This window comes from Gobio gobio (genome assembly GCF_949357685.1).
Source record: "Gobio gobio genome assembly, chromosome: 12".
In the NCBI taxonomy this organism is placed as follows: domain Eukaryota; kingdom Metazoa; phylum Chordata; class Actinopteri; order Cypriniformes; family Gobionidae; genus Gobio; species Gobio gobio.
The window spans coordinates 32,878,412-32,901,955 of NC_137105.1; the positions used below are offsets into that span (position 1 = coordinate 32,878,412).

Sequence of the window (23,544 nt, forward strand, 5' to 3'; positions counted from 1 at the left end):
CAAAATTCTGAACGTTCTGTAAAGGATTCAGACAAGTATTCAGATCCAGTATTTGGTGTTAGTGATGCCATTCATTGTTTAGCCAACTTCATAATGGAATATGGGAACATCATAAGAGAACAGTGCCTCTATGTTGTTGCCTAAAACATTACAGGTCCCCAACAAAAAAAATTGTGCTTTGTTTTATTTTACTATTATTCTATTGTTTGCAGAATATGCTGTCTATAAAAATATGGCAAAGTAATATCTTAAAATCAGCTTGATTACTGTTCTGCCTTTTTTAACATTATATAACTCATTACTAATTAACTATATTATAATCTTTTCTAACAAATGCAAGTCGTTCAAGGAATAATATTTTAGTAGCAGTATGCAGATAGTTAAAGTCACCTATATGTTGTTCCTAAACCAATATGATATTCTTTGGTGTAACAAGAGATAGCAGGCAGAATGTCCTGGTAGCGCTTTTACAACAACAACAACAACAACAACAACAAAAAAAAAACACATAGCAGTAGCTGTTGAGTTCCAAAGACATCAAAAGTACAATAGAGTACCAAAGTAGTCCTACAACTCCTGAATAACATTTCGGACTTTCAAAAAAATATTTAAAAATAAACGATGAGCACCAGAAAACCTGGAGGGAAACACTTTTGAGTACCAACATTTTTGGGGACAGGGACATGTTTACATACTGGAGTAGGATTTTTCTCCCTCTCTGGTAAGATAGCAATCATGATTAGGGCTATATTATATTGCCAAAAGTATTGGGACACTCCTCTAAATCATTAAATTCAGGTGTTCCAATCACTTGCATGGCCACAGGTGTATAAAATCAAGCACCTAGGCATGCAGACTGCTTCAACAAACGTTTGTGAAAGAATGGGTCGCTTTCAGGAGCTCAGTGAATTCAAGTGTTGTACTGTGATAGGCTGCCACCTGTACAATAAGTCCATTCATAAAATTTCCTCACTACTAAATATTCCACAGTCAACTGTTAGTGGTATTATAACAAAATGGAAGCAATTGGGAACAACAGCATCTCAGCCACGAAGTGGTAGGCCACATAAAATTAAAGAGCGGGGTCAGTGCATGCTGAGGCGCACAGTGCGCAGAACTTTATACAGAGTCAATTGCTACAGACCTCCAAACTTTGTGTGGCCTTCAGATTAGCTCAAGAACAATGTGTAGAGAGCTTCGTGGAATGGGTTTCCATGGCTGAGCAGCTGCATCCAAGCCTTACATCCCCAAGTGCAATGCAAAGCGTCGGATGCAGTGGTGTAAAGCACGCCACCACTATAGAGCAGTGGAGATGTGTTCCCTGGAGTGATGAATTACACTTCTGTCTGGCAATCCGATGGACGAGTCTGGGTTTGGCGGTTGCCAGGGTAACAGTACTTGCCTGACTGCATTGTGTCAAGTGTAAAGTTTGGTGGAGAGGGGATTATGGTGTGGGGTTTTTTTTTTTTTCAGGGGTTGGGCTTGGCCCCTTAGTTCCAGTGATAGTAACTCTTAATGCTTCAGCATACCAAGACATTTTGGACAATATCATGCTCCCAACATTGTGGGAACAATTTGGGGATGGCCCCTTCCTGTTCCAACATGACTGCGCACCAGTGCACAAAGCAAGGTCCATAAAGACATGGATGAGCGAGTTTGGTGTGGAGGAACTTGACTGGCCTGCACAGGCCTGAGTCCAGACCTCAACCTGATAGAACACCTTTGCGATGAATTAGAGCGGAGAGTGCGAGCCAGGCCTCCTTGTCCAACATCATTAGGCACTTTGTTTTTCTAATTATATATTTTCCATGCACATTTTACACAGTATTCTTAATACCTACTATTTTTTTTTTTTTTTATATAATTTTTAAGTGATATATTATTGTTCATGAAGGCTGGAAATAAAAAAAATAAAAAAAACTTATAAACACCCATATTCAGGTGTGCAGAATTATTAGGCACGTTTTCTTTTACAGTTAAAATGAGCCAAAAAAAGAGATTTAAGATTTCAGACTGAAAAGTCCAAAATTAGAGACACGTTAACAGCAAAGGAATTAAGAATTAAGGGTAAGAAATACGTATGAAACCATCAGGAACCCTTTAGACTCCAGAGCCACCATTTTCCAGAACAGTGGTACAAGAGGATTTGGTGTCCCTAAACCTCATTGGCATTTAATAATTTTTGACTTTTCAGTCTGAATTAAATCTCGTTTGCCTCATTTTAGCAGTAAAAGAAAACGTGCCTAAAATTTGGCACACCAAATTAATAAAGGTATTTTTCATTTCCAGCCTTCATGAACAATTATATATCCCTTATAAATGATTAAATACAAAATTTATAGTGGTTAAGATTAATGTGGTTTGAAATTGGTAAAATGTGCCTGGAAAACAAATATGATCAGAAAATCAACATACCTAATAATTCTGCACACGGTGTAGAAGTATGGTCAAATTCCCATAAACACACTCCTAAACCTTGTGGAAAGCCTTCCCAGAAGAGTTGAAGCTGTTCTAGCTGCAAAGGGTGGGACAACTCAATATTAAATCCTACAGATTAAGAATTGGATGTCATTAAAGTTAATGAGCATGTAAAGGCAGGCTTCACAAAACTTTTGGCAATATAGTGCATATCGTTTTAGCATTGATATCACGATGTGCGCATCCATGATAGTTACATCACAGGATGTGCAATGTCAAATATAGGGATCTTAGTTGATTGGTTCCGTTTCGGAATGCATAATTAATTGCAAATTGTATTATTTGCATGTGTTTTTCAGCCCTGTCAGTTTAAACACTAAGTGCAAGAACAACACTGGAACTCGCACTGTTTTCTGTGCGCACACACAGAGCCGTGCAGACAGCACGTGAGCGCAGATTTCTCTTCTTTTGAGCTTAAATGGACACGTGCACGCAAAATTTTGTCAAATTGCCTGTCTTGGCAAGTATCCTCATAAACACAGTTGGATACATGTAGTAAACAATTGAGAAAGAAAACCGGATGCGCATAAGTATGATCTTAAAGTGACAGCAGCCTAATATACCCACAGCTGTTTGTCACCACCAATGTTAATCAAACAACAAAAGAGAGAGAAAATAAATTTTGTAGCTTTAACAAAGATAAACTCTATCAATTACAGTAATTATATTTAATTTATACAGTAAAGGGGGGGGGGCACATGTTACTTATTTAATATGTGATGACGACAGCTTGTAGGATAGAAGTGCAAGTGTGAGTACCAAGCAGCATCTCCAGGTGCTCCCTTGAGAACCAGACCAAAAAAAGTTATGTGCACCCAGGTATAAAGTTTTAGGTTATGCCGACTTCAATTAATTTTTCACAGAAAAAAATCTTGTACAGAAATTGTACATGAGTAAACTACTTTAGATTTCAAAATTATCACAAAAAAATTTATAGCATCTCATATATACCCAATAAAAACTGATTAAACACTGATAAAAAGTATATTAGATGAATATATTGCATATTTATCATTGATTGAACAGTATGTATGTTCACACTTACCTTTAATGCCATCTCATATTGGCATCTGAATATTTAGCTGTTGATTCTTGTAGAAAGATGTTGTATGAGCATTTAATGAACATCACTGTAGGGTAAATGCATTTCATATACTCTAACCAGTCACTTTATTAGGTACACCTGATCAAGGGCTCGTTAATGCAAATATCTAATCAGCCAGTCACATGGCAGCAACTCGATGCATTTAAGCATGTAGACAAGATTAAGGCCTTGTCCACGCGTACACTGGTATTTTTTCCTCCGTTAAAAAAATAAATAATAAATTGCGTCCACATGAAAACGCAAAAACATGCTATGAAGCGCTATCAAGAGCATTCCAAACCAACAGGTGGCAAAATAACCCTAACCATGAAGCCATGTTGGCCAATCAGAAGCCTGGAAAAAGATTATCGTCGGTTCCGGATTTGACGTAACAAGCCAAAATCGCTGGTTTTACTGTCCACAAGACTACACTGCAACCAGAGTTGGCTTTTCACTCTGGCAGGAGTTTTCATAAAAATTCGGTTTCAGTGTCCGGATACTACGTTTGCATGTTGACAAACAGCCAAACCGCATAGAAAAGGCTGCGGTTTTGAAAATACCCATGTTTGTGTGGACAGGGCCTAAGACAAACCGCTGAAGTTAAAAATGAGAATCAGAATGAGGAAAAAATATTTAAGTGACTGAACGTGGTATGGTTGATGGTGCCAGGCTGGTCTGAGTATTTCAGAAACTGCTGATCTACTGGGATTTTCACACATACCCATCTTTAAAGTTTACAGAGAATGGTCCGGAAAAGAGAAAATATCCAGTGAGCAGTAGTTCTGTTTGTGAAAATGCCTTATTGATGCCAGAGGAGAATGACCAGACTGGCCAGAGCTGGTAGAAAGGCAACAGTAACTCAAATGAAATGGCCGAAGAGCATCTCTGAATGCACAACACGTCGAAACTTGAAGCAGATTGGCAGCAATATACAGCATCAGAAGACCACACCAGGTGACACTCCTCTCCTATTGGCTAAGAACAGGAAACTGAGGCTACAATTCACACAGGGTCACCAAAATTGGACCACAGAACATTGGAAAAACATTGCCTGGTCTGATGAGTCTCATTCAGATGGTAGGGTCAGAATTTGGCGTGAAGAACATCAAAGCATGGATCCATCCTGCCTTGCATCATTGGTTCGGGCTGCTGGTGGTATATTGATGTGGGGAATATTTCCTTGACTCACTTTGTACCAACTGAGCATCGTATAAACTCCAGTCTACCTGAGTATTGTTGCTGAACACGTCCATCTATTTATGACCAGAGTGTACCATCTTCTGATGGCTACTTCCAGCAGGATAACGTCCCATGTCACAAAGCTCAAATCATCTCAAACTGGTTTCTTGAACATGATAATTTCCCTATACTCAAATGACCTCCACAGTCACCAGATCTCAATCCAATAGAGCACGTTTGGGATGTGGTGGAACGGGAGATTCACATCATGGATGTGCAGCCGACAAATCTGCAGCATCTCTGTGATGCTTTCATGTCAATATGGACCATTTCTGAGGAATGCTTCCAGCACCATGTTGAGTGTATGCCACGAAGAATTAAGGCAGTTCTAAAGCCAAAAGGGGGTTCAACCTGGTATTAGTAAGGTGTACCTAATAAAGTGGCTACTGAGCGTATATTCAGCCAATGTGACTGACATCACAATATATACTCTCATAAACAGCAAATGTGGATGCAGATAAGAACTTTGTTATTAATAAAGCTTATTCCTGGTTCTTAGCATTACCAGGGCAGATTATCTATTAAAATCAAGCATGGGGGTCATGTTTGAACTACATCATGCAAGATTTAGGTATAAAAAGGCGTTCAGGGTGCATGTACAAATTCAAATGTAAACACAAAAGCTTTGGTCTGGACAAACTCTGTATGTCAAGTATATTGTGCAAAATTCCTGCCCATGTTTTCTGGCAACTTATGTGGCAAACCAAATAGCAAGGAGCAGGCCAAAAAGCAACCAATGGAGCAGACCTGTCAATATCAGTTACCACATGAGAAGCCAGTAAACTACTTTGCAAGTAAAATGTATTGGTCATGCTTCTTGCATCAATCTGAACAGTTTCTTTTGGATCTTTAATTACAGCTTCCACCAACCAAGGTTTCACAATTCAGCATAACAGACAGTTTTTTAACAGCAACTTAAAGTGAAAAATGACTGTATAAGGGTTCTTTATGAGACTGTTTTGTAAGCTTTATTGGGTGTGTACATGTTTGTGAACTACAATAATATTTCAAGGCCAAATACATCAGATATATGGAATAAAACTAACAAAAAGGAAGGATATCACCTACAATCAAATGTACCACTGCTACAAAACCTCACACAATGTTTAACCTATTAAAATAAGATTGTGGATAAAACAAAAAGGCATTTACATTACACCAGATATTATACCAAGGCCATTAAGTGTACTAACAGGATCGACCAACGACTGAAGAGTCAATGCTCTTTCTTCATCAGGCAGTACACATTGGAAATGAAGAATTTCATTGTAACCTGCAACAGGAAAAAAGACAAGTTAAAAAGACATGAAGAGAGAATTTTTAAAACTTGTTTGTATAAATGACAGTGGGTCGCATTCACTACTAAGAACACAACTATTGAACAAGTCAACACTAAAATTAAAAAAAGCTTCAGAAACGAACACAAGCGGTTTTTGTTGGATTTTATGCTCAGAACATTCTTAAACTCAAGCAGCATTTGATGTAAATGAGTAAGCTGATGTAATCATGTTCTGAAGTTTAGAAAAATGGGAACATTTAGCAAAACAAGAAACAAAACTCTCTTTCTATCCACATAAAGCAACTACTATCGGTATTGGCTACTCAGAGCTGAATTACTTGAAACTCACCTTAAATGCTGTACAATTGTCATTACAAAATCTCCTAAAAATACTTGGTGCGGTTGAGAGCTCTCTGCGCAAGCTGGCCGCTCTCATCCGTGATTTTCTCCCAGTCTGTCTGACCGACTACAAAACCAATCGCGCGTTTTCTGTCGGCATCCTTCTTCTCTTCGAGATCAGCCCAGCGCACCTGCAAGATCAGCAAGTTTAATGAGTGCAAAATGTTTGTCTTAAATCACAACCCTCCCCAAAACCAAACAAGAAAAGCAATTTAAATGAAAATTCAAATGGTGAGAGTCTTTGTTCAGTAAAATAAAAATGCAGACCAACAATTCAATCATTTTCAAAACAGGACTCTCAATCTGTAATTCTCAAGAACATTCAAAATAAAAACTGAACAATAGGCAACCACAAATAGCAAGTGAAAGCAAATACGTAAAATAATGTGCACCACATTACCCTCTTTTTGCCAGGTTCAGACATGCGAGAGGCATAGTCATCAGGCAGCTGGAGGAAGTCTTCCATGCCGGACACGTCAGTGTCTCGTTTTCTCTTGCCTCCTCCCGCCAGACCATCCAACTTGTCTGGAAGGACAAAGCAGCATCTAAAGTCATCATCAATTCTACATCTGATGAACACTTATTTTGTCAAAGCTACTAAAACCTGGTAAATTACATACTAATGTGAATTTTTTTTTTTATTCTGTTATGATTGATGGCCATAGAGACAGATTGCATTTAGGACACGCCCACAGCAGGGGGGTGGGGTGATGGAAAATCCAACGCTCTCCATTGACTTTGTATTGCGTGAAACAGCCACCTTGTCATTTCTGACTTAAAACAAAAAAACAATCTAAAAGCTGCTACGTGACAGGGTGTACCGCAAACAAGCTAAAAAGAACACAGAACTAACTTTTTATAAGCTGTCGACCCAAAAACAAAAATAGTTTAAGGATACAAAAGTGGATAAAAAGCAATAAGACGTGAAGCATCAGCAGGAAGAATGGGTACATTTTGGGATTTGACACTCAGTATGCCGGTGTGTGCAGTAAACATTGTCACTGTTAAGTCAAATATCCAAATGTCAGTTTTATAGATTATATTTCCTGTCGCTGATTACGTTTCCCCTCTAGTGGGGGTAGTTCTCAGTGTAATATAAATGGTCTCAATAGCCTGTATCCACTTTTGTGTCCTTAAACACTTGTTTTTGGGTCAACAGCTTATAAAAACTTCTGGGTTTTTGGTTCTGGGTTTTGTTTAGCTTGTTTGCTGTACACTTTGTCACATTTCAGCTTTTAGACATTGTTCTGTTTTTGTTATAAGTCAGAAATGACAAGGAGGGCGCTACACGCAATACAAAGTCAATGGAGACGGTTTGATTGTTTTCTCCCCCGGTGGGCATGGTTTTCGGATTATGACGCGTGTCACTCTGTCTCTATTCAAAGACATGCATATATTATATGCACAATTCATTAGGATTAAGCAAAGTTACGAGGGCTTTTCACACAGTGCTGAATTAGCGTTTTTTTAAACAAAATAGAGTTCATAAAAAGCGTTTTCAAACATGTAGATTGTTTGTTTTGTTCCGAAAAAGGGATTACAATGTTGCAATTTTTTCTTAGTTCGGTTCGCTTTCACAAGGCAACATTTCAAAACGGACCAAAAGTCACGTGCGAGTAAACCATACTCTAATTGGTCACAATGCACTTGTTTATATTCTGGGATTCCGCTCATATAGACAACAGCTTCACAGGCTTATTTTGGCTTTCTTTGGTAGTGGTATTTATATTACTTTATCATTTTGAGCAAGAATCAATCAGTATTTTTGGACAGTTGTTCTGAAATATGTTCATCAGACCAAATTTCAAATACGTATTTTACTGTCTTTGCTCCAGGCTAACCCACGATTCATTTTTGAGAGGCATTAGCAAAACAAACACTGCTGCTTATCACACATATGTGATGGTCCATTGGGTCGGATTGCTTTTTCACCAAAAGCAAACCTCCCAAGACCACCTTGTTCAGGTGATCATGGGCCGATTTTTTTAGTGCGGATCCAAACGCAATTGCAGTGTTCATACATGCCTAAACGAACCGAACTAAGGGAGAAAACGCAGCAGGTTCCGAAACAAACGCTCCAAATGAGCCAGGTGTGAAAATGCCCCTAAACATACATACATACACTTTCATGCAGTGTATAACTGTCTGAGAGCAAAATGAATACATTTCAGGGGATCAGCCAGAGCAGATCTACATGACGATATTCTAACAGATGGACAAACAGTTAATAAAACAGTTCAGTAAATGCAAATAAAATTATTTGAATTTGTAAATCCAGGGATAATTTATATATATATATATATATATATATATATATATATTTTTTTTTTTTTGGCAAAAAAAAAAAAAAGACAACAACATACAGTACAAACATATTGTATACTGTTTTGAATATCTTGTGTAAAACTTCAAATAAATAAAAACCCACCAAGCTTTGCTTCTGAAGTGTCCATCTCCCATTTGCTTTTCGGAAGGTATCCCTATATTGCAGAGAGACACTCCAACTGTTAATCCTCAGGGGATGAGAGACAAGAGGGGACAGACAGTGTGACAGAGGGAGGACAGGAACAGAATAGGGGCTGGGGAGCAATGATGATGCTTTGGAATGGATGATGAGAGAATAAGCTTGAAAAAGAGATAATTAATAAGTCACAAAGGCAACAATGAGCTCTCAGCAATTGATAAACAGTCCTTATTCAGGATGAGGAATTGTCTACTGAATACAGAAGGGCATGCATATTTTAAATCTACTGAGGTTTTTATATATATTCCTACATCGTTGACTGCTTTACACATTCATTTAATTGTAAATCACAGATCCAAGACATTTTTGCAGCAGAGATCTGTCATTATGGGATAAGACAAAAAGCCAACAGCACAACACACAGGAAATAATCGACTGACAAAAGAGTCCGCTTTTAAATGTAAAATTAATATTCTATGCACCCTTCAGAAGTATTTCTCAATCCTGTCCAAGAGAAACCACCACAACACCGGATTTCAGGATTGAGAAACACTGCTCCTCTTTCATCTGACGAATATATAAAATAGAAAAGTAGGAAGTCCTGTCATTTTTAATTGAGAATTTCCATTCAATTATAGTGATACGGTTAAAGTAAAATGTGTCACTTAAAAAAACTGACTTCACTTAATTAAAATCAAAGTTAAAAACAAGGTTAAATGTAAATATCCATATCATAATTTAAATTAAATGGCTAAGTATTAATGCTGTTGGTTTACACAAAAATCAAGAATTAAACAAAACTTTGGTATAAAGCAGTGGTTCTTATACTTTTTTGGGTCACGCCCACTGGTGTGAAGTAATCCACAGTGAGACTATCCACACTGTAATAGCACAAATTTCTGGATGAGAGATTCTAATGTGTCTAATGCACACACATTTTGCCTCAATGCATTATTTTCTCTATTGTTTACTTTAATAAAATTCAGTATTGTAAAATATTTTCCCAAATTACACTGCCACAAAGTACAGATTGCATGCTTGCAACCAATCATGACAAAGCTTGAAGCTGTAAATATGCACTTTTTGGTAAAAGTGTGAACACTCAAAACACCCTTGAACATTAATGTCTCAAGTGATGGCTCATAAAAATAAAAATAAAATCACTGCACAGGTCATAATTGTAGTTTATAATAGGGATGTGCAAAAGTAGTTCACCAGACAATACGGTTTCTCTAGTTGACATTGGAAAAACTAGACGTTTGCATTGTTTTTTGCACATGTATGTTTGCTTTATGTTTTTGCAAAGGCTACATTCAAAATACTGCCATGTTACACTTTTCAAAATAATGTATTGTTTTTAAAGTGTATACTGGAGCAGGGAGAGAAAAAAAAACATTTTATTTTTCCTCAGACCTTGCATTCCTTTTCTCCATGTCCTCTTTGTCTGAGGAAAATGGGGGAGTATTTTGAAAAACCTTTCCGTTTTCTTCTACGTCATGTCAAACTGGCATATATAAATTAACTTGATTACATGCTTGTTATACTACTGGTTATTAGGGAAATATTCAATTCTATACCGGTTTAAATGGGAAACATTATGAAAAGAAACATAGGACTTTTATTTGAGGATTTCTGTTAAAAATAGGCTATTGGGTTTGTACTTATTGGTCCTACCCAGCCTAATTATTCAGTTGATTTTAATAAATATGGCTACATTGGCTAATGTTGAACTCTTAAGTTTAATATACAATGATCACTACATGTACAAGACCTATTTTCAGCAGCATTCAGTGAGAGATTTGACCGCTTGATGCATATTAAGTAGGCTATTTCAAATTAATCGCTTATACAGAGGTTTGTTAGACTAGTATGCTACAAAATTTCCATTTGAACGTTAATGAAATTAGTCATGGCGCACATCCCTAGTTTATGGGACATAATTGGCCCAGTTCCATAAATATAGAATTCAAATTAAATATTGCTGAATAATTTGCAAGAATATAGATACTGCTCTCCAACTATTTTAAATAACTGAAGAACTACAATGTATGGGACTGAACAACCAGGTTAGAAGAGATCTTGTGTTTTACAAAGATCTGAACGTTCTCTTACATCCGCAGCGGTTCATTAGAAATCTATGAATATTTAAAATACATATAGCTGTGAAAAGTAAGAAGTACCTGACAAAGGTACTGAAATACATAGCATTTTTATAGGTTTACATGACTGTTCTTGACACCAGCAAAGAGGGATAAATTGATCAAATGTTAAGACCAAAACAAGGATATAACATCTTTGTATTACTTTTCTTTACGCTTTACTTTGTTTCAAGCCATAATCCATGTATTAAGTTGGATTCTTGGAGTATGAAAAAGGTAAATGGCATTTGGCATCTGGAATGATTTGTGCTTCGGCTTATTCTTTCAAAGCCAAGATTCATTCAGTGCTACTCTAACTCATTTTCTGAAATTTCAGCTTCAAAGTACATAAAAAAAGCAAGTTTACAAAGTCTGTCAACTTAATTTTAGCAAGACTTCAAATCAAAAGGGGCCACAAAGCTGGATGTGGAAACATTGCAAAAAATTTACTATTTATGAATTTTGTCTTGCAAGTAACCATTAGGGATGGGCAATTCAAGCAAACTATTCGATGATTGCTGTGAATTATTCAATTATTATTTGAAAATCGCAACACAAACCAAACCCCCCCCCCACCCCACCCCCCGTTATATGACATCGCCCCAAGTTACCGTAACTGTTATATGCCACGCAAGTCTACTGTGTGCGTGTGAGACAATGTGTTCTTTTGTCTCAAGGCGTTTTTACACTGGCAGTTTAGTTCGAAATGGGGCACGGTTCGCATGAAAAATTACTAATGTGAAAGCTCCCATACAGAGCTTGGTGCTCACTGAGGTACCAAACCAGAGAACCCACAACCTGAGTTCGGATGCACTCGAACTGTGCCACGATTTGTGTAAATGTGAAAGCAACACTTGGGTGCGCACTTGTTCAGGAAGAAAAGTAACCAGCGAATGAGCTTTAGCCGATTACAATGTCATTAGCTCAATAACATACATGTAAGGGATGATAGTGTTGAATTTACCTTAGATACGAGCGAGAGCGAGCCTGCAGTGTACTTGCGCATAGCAAGTGCAATCAGGGCAGCAAATGAATGGTAATTCACTGTCTCCTCAAAAGAGTCTGTTTGCAAGCAGCAAAAGCCGCCTTCAAGCGACAAATACGGTTTGTGTCATTTACTCAGCTGCACACAATAGCACCAAATTAAAAATTATATATATTTTTGTATCTATACACATTTTGTTTTCTATCATGCCCGTGCACTTTGTGATGACGCAAGATGAACGCAAAAATGCACCTGGGTTCAAGTTGAGTGTGAAACCAGACCAACACTGTGACGGTGCAGGGAAGAATCACACAGCAAAAGTGCCCAGTATAAAACACCCTGAGAGTTCACTGACAGCTTTTAGGTGCATTTTTGACAGCGCCATCCTCTGGTTACTTGAACGCGATATTCTATAATTAAATCAACTAATCGAATATTCGAAAATCGTGATTCATCCCTAGTAACCATACAAATATGAAGAAATGTTGTTGAAAATAATGAAAACTTCTTAAATGAAAGAATCCTTTACTTAAACTAAAATACACTGTCATTAGTCTGTTTAATGCTAGGTTCAGACTACACCACATTTGTGTCTGTTACGATAGTCACTGTCAGATTATGAATTTGACTCCTAAATTCTCATCATGGACAAGAAACATGTCAGACTACACGTCACTTCCCGAACAATCATCGCTTGATGTCTTTAACAACATGCGTAATTTCATTGAGAAAGCAGAACTAGCGACTGACTTCTGGAAACAAGAACGTAAACAAACAGCGCATGCTCAAGAAAGGCAGCCCAATATAGAGCCCGCGCGGATGGTGCACGTACAACAGCGCATGCACCAGAAAGTCAGAAGAGTCACAACAGTTGTACTGCGCATGGGTCGAACTCGGCCATCCACGGTTAAGTATACTTTGAAAGCGGTGCAGACACAACTGTGTGAGAGACTCATCCGGACGTGGAAATTTAAGTATACACAGGGCTTAACCCATCCAAGTTGGTGCACAAACATTAGGAGTAGTGAGTAATGAGTACACACTGCAAACCATGGACACACACAACCAGAACTCGTCGGGTCACCAGTCTGACTCTCTAACCATTTGGTCACGACTGCCCCTAATGCCACTTCACCCTTTTTTCGGTGGAAAACCGAGAAAAAAAAAAGAAGACAAAACAAGACATGCTAGTCTTTCTGTCGTGAGGCATCATAGACGCACCGTCGGTTGTCATCAACTATTACACACTTTACTAGATGAGATGATAAATTATTGCATCCCAAAGCACATTGTCTTTTACGAATGATATTGCATAGTCTAAACCCAGCATAAAACAGACTAAAATAGTTAACTTTCACATTTAGAAAAGCTTAATTGTCCTCATTTGGTTAGCCATCATTCAGTTCAACTGTTCTTTAAGCCCCAAAAATGTCCAGTTTTTGATGCCAAGCCTAACCATCATCTCTTCAGAGTATGTAAATTTTTGTAATACCAAAACCTAGATAAATTTTGTGCTTTTATCGACATAATACAAGTTGGTCTTTCTGGCAGGGTTGCCATTTGATTTAGGTCTTCACACATCTACCAAAGAAAAAGAGAAAAGAAAACTTTTCTTCTAAAAGTAGCTTCACTGAATTAATGGCTCTATTGTGAGACCTGCTGCAATATAAGCCACAAAGACAAAAGTATTTCGTCTAGTAGGAAGCTTCATACAAGACGAAAATGAGATGCTTTTAATTTTTGCCCTGAATTTCAAGTCCCACAGCAAAAGGTCTGTATTAAGAATTCAACTACAACATACATTACAAATGCATTTTTGTGTGAAGAGCACGAAAGAATTGTGAGGCTGTTTAATATACACTATATTGCCAAAAGTTTTAGGACCCCAGCCTATACATGCACATGAACTTTAATGACATCCCATTCTTAATATGTAGGGTTTAATATGGAGTTGGCCCACCCTTTGCAGCTATAACAGCTTCAACTCTTCTGAGAAGGCTTTCCACAAGGTTTAGAAGTGTGTTTATGGGAATTTGACAATTCTTCTAGAAGCCCATTTGTAATGTCAGGCACTGATGCTGGACAAGAAGGCCTGGCTCGCAGTCTCCACTCTAATTCATCCCCAAAGGTGTTTTATCAGGTTGAGGTCAGGACCCAAACTGTTCCCACAAAGTTGGGAGCATGAAATTGTCCAAAATGTCTTCGTATGCTGAAGCATTAAGAGTTTCTATCACCCCCACATGATAATCCCCCCTCCAACAAACTTTACACTTGGCACAATGCAGTAACGCATGTACCGTTCTCCTGGCAACCACCAATCCCAGACTCGTCCATCGGATTGCCAGACAGAGAAGTGTGATTCATCACTCCAGAGAACGTCTCTACTGCTCTAGAGTCCAGTGGCGGCGTGCTTTACACCACTGCATCCGACGCTTTGCATTGCACTTGGAGATATAAGGCTTGGATGCAGCTGCTCGGCCATGGAAACCCATTCCATGAATCTCTCTACGCACTGTTCCTGAGCTAATCTGAAGGCCAAATTAGGTTTGGAGGTCTGTAGCTATTGACTCTGCAGAAAGTTGGAGACTTCTGCGCACTGTGCACCTCAGCATGTGCTGATCCTGCTCTGTAATTTTACGTGGCCTACCACTTCGTGGTGGAGTTGCTGATGGTGCAATTGCTTCTATTTTGTTATAATACCACTAACAGTTGACGGCGGAATATTTAGTAGTGAGGACATTTCACGAATGGACTTATTGCACAGGTGGCAACCTATCACAGTACAACACTTGAATTCACTGAGCTCCTGAAAGCGACCCATTCTTTCACAAATGTTTGTAGAAGCAGTCTGCATGCCTAGGTGCTTGATTTTATACACGTGGAAGTGATTGGAACACCTGAATTCAATGATTTGGAGGGGTGTCCCAATACTTTTGGCAATATAGTATTTGGCTAGATAAAATGAGATTTACACAAAACAGCTACATCATAGGAAATTCTTACATACATTTGGAAGTCATTGCACCAAAATTCTCTAAATAAAGCCATCAGAAGTCTGAAGCTTTACTAGCTGATGCTATTTTGATGCTATTTTGATGCTTAAATCTTATATTCAAGTGTAGCCATAGCACTGCCTCAGTTGAAAACGGAGACTTCTCAAAAACTAAATTAACATTCCCTACATACCATACTAATACAGTTGTGCTTTACATATAAACTTGACACTTTAAGTAACAATTCTGCTGTGAAGGAGTTACAGGTCTTGGTTACAAAAACTGCTCCTAGTTTTAAAAAAAATTAGTGACCTTAGAAGAGCAATGTACTTGAAACATGTTTCAGGTAACATTGCATGATTTTAAAAGCCTTTCTTAAATTTTATTAATTGTAAGAAACTCAGAGATCAGTTCTGCCAGGGACATTTAAAAATATATACATTGCCAATTACAAGTCTCAATTAGAAGTAAAACATTATAAATTCGTTAATTGTTGTGGATCTTTAAATAAGGATTAAGTAAATATGAAGATTTGGGAGGACAAACAGACAATTATAAATACCATTATAAATTACATCAAAGTAAGGTCAAGTCACTGCCTTTAGTGAGACATGATATTTGCTGTTTCCAATATATTTGCTTGAGAAAGCATTTAATAATCCATATTAAGAATATGGATTGCAATTATTTCTCATATACAAAGGAGATCCCATGTCTCAGGAACAATCTTTTTTTTTTATTTGTTCTTCTTTGTCTTTGTTTGGATTGTGAAAGAGTATCCTGAAACATTGATCAATAATAAGAGTACTTACCTTGTTTAGGTGAGAAACTGGTTCAAGTAACTATACAGTTACAATTTAAATTATTGGATAAAAGCATGCATGCAATGTGAGGTCCTACCAGATCAGTCTCGTCGTCATCCTCCTTTTTCACTTCAGTTTTTGGTTCTTCTTCAGATGGGTTGAAGTCTTCCATCTCCACCTATCACAAAAGCAGTTTATGTTACTATGAGAAGAAAAGCATAAGGAAAACACATTTACAATTCCTTTAATGAACACAATAACGGCACAGGTCATCAACAAACTTACGTCTTCAATCGCTGCATCCTGCAGTAGAGACCTGATATCTAGTCGTATCATATGGGGTGGTGCAGACTCCCAGCCACTGGCCAGCTGTGCACAAAATACATATTATTAGTCAGACCCATGAACAATGCGATCATATAGTTCTGGTGATAATCTGGACATGCATTAAATCATAAAAACAGCAGGCGGTCAAACCGTAAATTAAGTTAAAGAAAATACCTTTGAAATATCCTTTAGTGTTCGCCCATGTATGTTTCTCTTTGTACATGTTTGTTGATCAGTGTTGATTTCAGCCAAGTACACCTGGGAATAAAAAGTGAGATATGAGGTAGAGCTAAAAAGTAGATAGCGTTGTTCTACAAAGATGAAACTCAAGAGGAAGCTCACCTCAAATCCTTTTGTCTTAGCAGCACTCCAGAACTGGTCAAAATACTTCACTTTATCATTGATGGCATCCAGGATTATGAATGGAAAAAATCCATCATCCAGTGTTTTCTTAAATGTCTTCAACATGCTGTTTCGATATGTATCTTCCATCTCTGGTTCATATTCATATTCGAGCACCTGATGAAGATGGCCAGGAAGATTTGCATGATCAGTTAGAGAAAATTAGTTGAGGTTTCTCATTTAAAAAAAATACGAACACAAAGAACTAGTTCAAACCTTGTTCTTGACACGCTTCCCAGTATCAGGGTCCTTTTCAACTTTTTCCACTTCAGTCATGAAATAATCATCCAGACCAAGAACTCTGGGTGGTGCACCACCACATTCAACCTCTTTATCCTACATCAGTAAAAGTATATATTTACTTAATGGATGAATTGAAATGACAAAGTCATTCACAAAAATGCAAATACAAAACATCTTAAATTAGCAAAATTAGGTTATTTTGCTCTTTCCTTTGGTTATGTGAAGTCTCCTTGGCCCAAAATATCTAATCTCAAGCACTTTCAGCTATGCGAACTTGATGAAATGCAAATATGCACTGCAGTCTCAGCATTGCCAAAATGGGCAGTATAGAGAACATTAGCATAAATTGTTTCCTACAGCGGATATTTTTCTGTATATTTATGAGCTATCTTAATAATAGAATCCAACTTAATACAGAAATTTAGAAGCAACTCTATCGTCCATCCTGAGGACTTGTTAAAGTAGACCAAGCATACTTTCAGATTGTTTGGGGGGAAAAATTATAATATTAATAAACATTAAAATATCTCTGCAGTAAACGAAGGCACAACAAAATAAAATGTTACCCTAATAAGTTTGGCCACATGACTTTTGCCACTTCCAGGTAATCCACGCATGATGACTACAATCTGAAAAGAAAAAATACTGTGAGTAAAACATGGTATTCAAAAGTAGAGCATAATTATAATAACCCAAAAAATTATGGCATACCCTGTCAGGTCGAGCTGATCGACCTGGGAGTTTGAGGATGTCCTCAGCATTCTTTATCTCTGGTTTCTTCTCCACACGAGGAGGGGCAACAGGTGCAGAAGGGGGCAGTGATGTGGGTGGTGGGGCACGCTCATCTGGATAGCTCCTCCGATCACCTGGGTAAAAAAATATAGGTATCTTACACAGGTCCCAACTTTTCAGCCTTAGTGATTACTCATTAATGATATACTGACTTCACTTTTGATTGGCTTGTATAACAGGACCATTTTTAAGTGGTACTTCACCACTGACAAAATTAATAATAAATAATCAATAAAACTAGGCTGCCTTTGCAGCTGTCTTCCCGTTTGCTAAATAGGTAGGGACATTTCAATACACATAATGCACTGGGCATATTGGCGACTAAGGCCACTCCCACCAGTCTGCTATGGATACGCTTAATGGATAGCTGCTATGGATAGTCAAATACCACCTTGCTTTAGTTGAAAATACTTTTTGGCAAACTTTTAGTCATAATGGTGTCAACTTGTATTGTTCCCATGTGCAAGAACTCAACATCCATGAGATCATTTAAATTTAGATGAATATCATGTCATTGGATGTTATAGGTCACTTTCAAATGAGTCAGAAGCATTCATCTTAAGTTTTTAAAAAATATATTTGTATTAATCTTATTATTAAACAAATTATATAAACCTATATTGTCAGTGCACTACAAGTTAACTGGTTCTTGCCTTTATTTTGTCATTCAAATTTAGTGATGCACCGATCATGATTTTACATGGCCGATTCCGATACCGATTTTTTTCAAGAAAACTGGCCGATTCCGATACCGATTTCCGATTTTTTTTTTTTTTTTAACACAATAAAAGAATGAAAGTATACATGAACAAGATGTTTATTTGGTATTTAACAGGCTAAATTGGCTTTTGGCTAATGAAAACAAGTCCGCAATCTGAAATTAACAAGAAATTTAATTGGAAATTAAAAGGCTGAAAGGTGAAATTAAAGGCAACAACTGCATATTCTGCAATCCAAACAAAGATGTTACTTAAATCAGCATTTGTTTTTAAATTCAGTGTAAAGAAAAAAAGTATTTACCAGTGAAATTAAATAAAACCAAAGTATATAATTGTTCCAAAATGTTAAATCAAATAATGTTTAGTGCAACGAAAAAAAACTAAGATGCTACAGCAGGTGCTTTTTAAATCAAATTAAGTCAATGTAATTAAGGTAAAATAAAAGGTAACACTTTAGAATAATGGTCATTAGTTAACATTAGTTAATGTATTAACTAACATGAACTAACCATGAGCAGTGCATTTGTTACTGTATTTGTTCATCTTTGTTAACGTTAGTTAATATAAATACAGCTGTTCATGGTTTGTTCATGTTAGTTCACAGTGCATTAACTAATGTTAACAAGATTTTAATAATGCATTAGTAAATGTTGAAATTAACATTAACAAAATTAATAAACGCTTTATAAGTGCAGTTCATTATTAGTTAATGTCAACTAATTTAGTTAACCAATATTAACTAATGACCATTATTCTAAAGTGTTACCAAATAAAAATTATCATCCTATAGCAGGGTTTTTCCTGGGTCAAAAATGGTCTTCGGTGGTGGCTGACAGACATTGTCATCCACACACACAGTAAAAAGTCCTCTACCTACGTGATCTGTGAGCGCAACACTGACAATACATGTAAAATAAATGCAAAGAAACTTTTGTAATTTTTGCTTATCTTATTTTGACATCTGATATTATGTATGATCTCTACCTTGATGTTTGTTTCTTTTGATCCTCATTTTTTACACTATTTAATGATAATTGTTTTGGTATAATCATATCAATATTAAAAAGTAGCATAAATTAATAAATAGCCTAATTTTCTACCATATACAATTTAGTAAAATTATCAGCTAGCTAACAACTTTGTTCTGGTCTCACCTAACTCCAGTCTACACTAAATTATATTTCACTACACATTGTCAACATAAATAAGCTGAATGACTGTGGATGATTAAACTAATTCTTACTATTCACTCTTGCTGAATTGGGTAAAGCACACTTGTGTTCTCATTTCAGAGGAGTTCTGAGTAAATTAATAAACTGGTTCGTTAGTTCAAGTGTTGGACGGATCAGTTGTTCTAACCAGTCGTTAAAATGATTCGGTTCAAATGAGTCATTGGTTCGCGAATCGGACATTAGCAGACACGTTGTGTGAGCAGATGAAGCTGAGCTGAACAAACGCTCACTATCTGCGCTTGTGCAGGGCGCGGAGAGGTAGGCTCGCGCAGGAAAGCGGCTCTTCCTCAGTTCTCCAGTTTCCGTTTGTAACACACAAGTGACATGTTCGCGAATGATTGCAATATAGGCGTATGTGCACGCGGGCGCACTTCCGGATAAATCGGCAGAAAAATACAAGAAAAGGTTCCGGTTTTTGGCCGGTCAACCGGTGCATCCCAATTCAAATTTATAGAAAAGGCTGTAAATACGGAGAGAATGCTACAAAGGACAAGTTGAAAAAAATCTCTGAAAAATGTAGCACCATCCAGTTTGGAATGGTGACTACAAACACTAAACCTAAACCTACCCTTATTTAATGGAAACTGTTGTTAATAATCCTCGTTTCGACCATCCATGGGCAAGGATAAAAATGGTGTACTTTCGCTGACAAATAAACATGAATTTCTCTGTCCAGGAGAATGAGTAAACATTGTTCATTTACATTCACTACCGACATCCTAATGACACAAAGCAGGTTGAAAAATCGCAGAAGTTACACTTTAAAGCTACACTGTGTAACTTTTTTAGTCTATTCTTAGCTAAAAACACTTAGTTCTTTCAAAAATATATGTGCTCATTAATGTATATTTACTTCTTTCAAGTAATAAAGTATTCTCGTAAGTTTATAATATGCCATTGAAAATACATAAGGTAATGGGATCTAACGGTGGTCGCCATGTTGCCCCTCCATCTTGAAAGTACATTAGCCAAAGAGGGACATACCCGTAAATTCAAGCTTCGCCTTTCGCGTTGCGTCAACTTGTTCAGACTTGTCTGGTGCATGCGCAGAGAGTTTTCATCTCAGCAGCTCCAGTAACAGATTTATACGGAGTTTTCCTGGCTTGTTTATTCCTCAAAAGTCTGTTTTTCCTTGTGTGGTATTTATGTGCGTTAATAATAATAACTCCGTAAGTAATAATAGTTATTGTCATTGTGGATGTGTTTCAGAGTGTGTCATCGCGTAATTCAGTTGATGTCACCTCAGAAGTATTTTTGTGTCATACAATAGCGTAATGCTCACCAATTTGAATAATCATTCAGTTATTAACAATGTTTATTCGTTTATAGAAAATATTTGCTTGTAATGTATATTGATGGAAATATGTATCAGGTCTGATCGGCATATTAACACTTGTTATACAGAGCTAAACCTGCGCACACACTTTTGTAATCCGACACCGCTTGTTAGCAGCGGCAGCTCCGCTCCTTTTAATGCAGCTGCATTTAGCGCCTATATATGGTACAATAAGCTCTGGTTTACGGTTACATTATACAAATGTAACTTATAAGTATAGTTATACAGTTCTTAACTGTGTATATTCTGTCATGTCATTATCATGTATATTTACCATCCTAATTTGTTCTCTCACAGAAACCACATTTATGTACATATATCCATGCAAACCTGTTTATGTCTTGCAATTGGATGACTGAATAAACATTACTATCATCAAAGTTCACTCTGGATTAGCTGCAGTTCTTTCTAGCTGAATAATTAGGCCAGTTGAGTTCCAACCATCCCACTGCGCACAGAATATCCCACAGGCACCGTGTCGAATGTGGACGAGGTCGAACAGGAAGCCATATTAATCTTGGACTAAATCGGCCACCGTAGGAGTTAAAACGAAATCGGAATTGAGAGGAACAGAAACTAAAATTCACTGGATGGTCATATACATGTTCACCACTAGATGGGGGAAAATATCACACAGTGTAGCTTTAAGTTAAAGTAAAATGTGTCATTTCTGTGCCTCTAGTTCACATCCCAATTCTCATCCCAAAGTCACAACATTAGATGAGCCAATGATGCGGTGTTGGGTAGATCAAGTTGTTCAAACAAACAGATTCTGATTAAGCTATTGTGATTACATGTTATAGGGGAATCAACCTACAAGTGTATTTCTTATACTCGTCATTGCATTAAAGATGGAATAGGAAAAAGCATTTAAACATTAAAGTCCCCCTGTAGTACATTTTATCCCATAAAACTCTCCAAAATTACATATTTAAATGTCTTTCTTGCTTCCTTAAAATAGCTTGAATATAATTCCACACCCTTGCTTCATTTAGTATACGGAGATCCATGAATTCACCCTTGCTTCTCGAGACCCCCCTGCTTAGTGCTTAGCAGCATAGTTAATGATATGCTAAAAAAATGGCCTGAAAATTTACGGGATTGGTTACAACATATTTGTGACGTAGAGAACAAAGGCGATTTCAAAACACGTTTTTGAGACTTTCTTGTAATGCTGTTGGCATGAATTTGTCTATTAAAGCATTTTTTGTTAAACACCACAGACATATAAACAAACTTGATTTTCACCACCACAGGGGGTCTTTAAAAAAATTCCTACTTCACCGTTAAAAGCTAAGAGATGGATTCTTTTATAATTCACTTACTACCATAGCTTGAAGATCCATGGTCATAGTGCTCAAGACTCCTTTCATAGGAAGACCTCTCATAACTTGATCGGCTATAAACCTCTCTGTCTCTGCTCGAGCGGCTTGGGTGATCCCTTTCTCGGTCTCTGTGTCCTGGACGTGGCCCAAGTGGAGGTCTAAAACCAGACATACAAAAAAAATACAAATACATTTTAAAAAACATTCTAATATATATATATAATTAACGCATTAACGCGGGCGATTAATTTTCTCAGCTTAACGCATTAAAAATATTTAACGCAAACACTGCAGCGTCCATTTTTATATCCATTTTTGCCTAGCGTTACATGATCACGCTCCTATTCAAGTAAATGCTTCCAAGCGCGACAAGACACGAGAACACGCTGTATGTCATTGTCATGTCTGTGTGGCTGCGTCTCAAGTCAGCTAATCGAGGGACACTGACACACACACTCGACGCACAGACAGACTCACGTCAGTCTCCTGCTCACATGGAGTTCTCTTTTGCTCTTGAACAAACAATAACAACACAGAGAATTTTGAGTATTCTCATATTAGGAGTCTTAATATTCTTATTATAATATTAATATTAACATTCTTATTAGTTAAATAACGTCTTAAATGAACTTAAAGAGTTGTGAGGAAATGAGATGCGCGGGACAGCGCGTCAGATCCGCGTCATGTTCGTCAGCGGCCGTTCTTAAAGTGACAGGAGCACTGATGATGCCTGTCATTAATGTTCATCAAAGAACAACGGAGTAAATTTTAGCTTTAATAATGATTAATCTAGATTTCATTTATTATTTATGCAGTTAAGAAAGGTGTTTGATAACTATTACATTTCTGTATATGTCTAACAGGGAAGGCCATGGGTAAATATAACATTTATTATTTGGGGTTTATGTAAAGATTGTTTTAAGTTCATTTAAATTAAAAGTTGTTTTTTAAAGCCTAATACATGTTGAAATTGGGAGCTTTCAGTTAAACTGTAATGTAACGTCATTAATGTTTCATAGAGACATTAGTATCAGTGATACTGGCCTTCATTCATAAAAAGATGCCATTACAACACACATTTAAAATATACTGTCTTTAAATTGTTTATACATTAATTTGGAGAGTAACTGAAATTATTACAATATCAAAATATTAAAAACTTAAAATATTAAAAACTTGCGATTACAGAATTTGTTTTTTATTAATTAGTTAATTTTTTTTTAATCGATTCCCAGCACATATACATTAATATACACATACACATACATATATATATATACACACATATACATATATATATATATAT

The 23,544-nt window shown here is 37.0% G+C and overlaps 1 protein-coding gene across 2 annotated transcripts in view; it reads right to left on the reverse strand.

Annotated features, from left to right (window-relative positions):
* Positions 1 to 5,631: 5,631 nt before the first annotated feature.
* The window catches only part of ylpm1 (YLP motif containing 1), a 30,766-nt gene continuing 12,853 nt past the window's right edge, over positions 5,632 to 23,544 (reverse strand). For both annotated transcript variants that reach the window (XM_079831530.1, XM_079831529.1), the window contains exons 10-21: positions 22,239 to 22,396; positions 17,546 to 17,700; positions 17,401 to 17,463; positions 16,808 to 16,927; positions 16,532 to 16,708; positions 16,364 to 16,447; positions 16,148 to 16,231; positions 15,960 to 16,040; positions 8,908 to 8,959; positions 6,880 to 7,004; positions 6,430 to 6,610; positions 5,632 to 6,074 (exon numbers count right to left, since the gene is read on the reverse strand). In XM_079831530.1, coding sequence (XP_079687656.1) covers positions 6,464 to 6,610; positions 6,880 to 7,004; positions 8,908 to 8,959; positions 15,960 to 16,040; positions 16,148 to 16,231; positions 16,364 to 16,447; positions 16,532 to 16,708; positions 16,808 to 16,927; positions 17,401 to 17,463; positions 17,546 to 17,700; positions 22,239 to 22,396 — 1,246 coding nt within the window. In that variant the 3' untranslated portion in view covers positions 5,632 to 6,074; positions 6,430 to 6,463. The remainder of the gene's footprint in view (positions 6,075 to 6,429; positions 6,611 to 6,879; positions 7,005 to 8,907; positions 8,960 to 15,959; positions 16,041 to 16,147; positions 16,232 to 16,363; positions 16,448 to 16,531; positions 16,709 to 16,807; positions 16,928 to 17,400; positions 17,464 to 17,545; positions 17,701 to 22,238; positions 22,397 to 23,544) is intronic.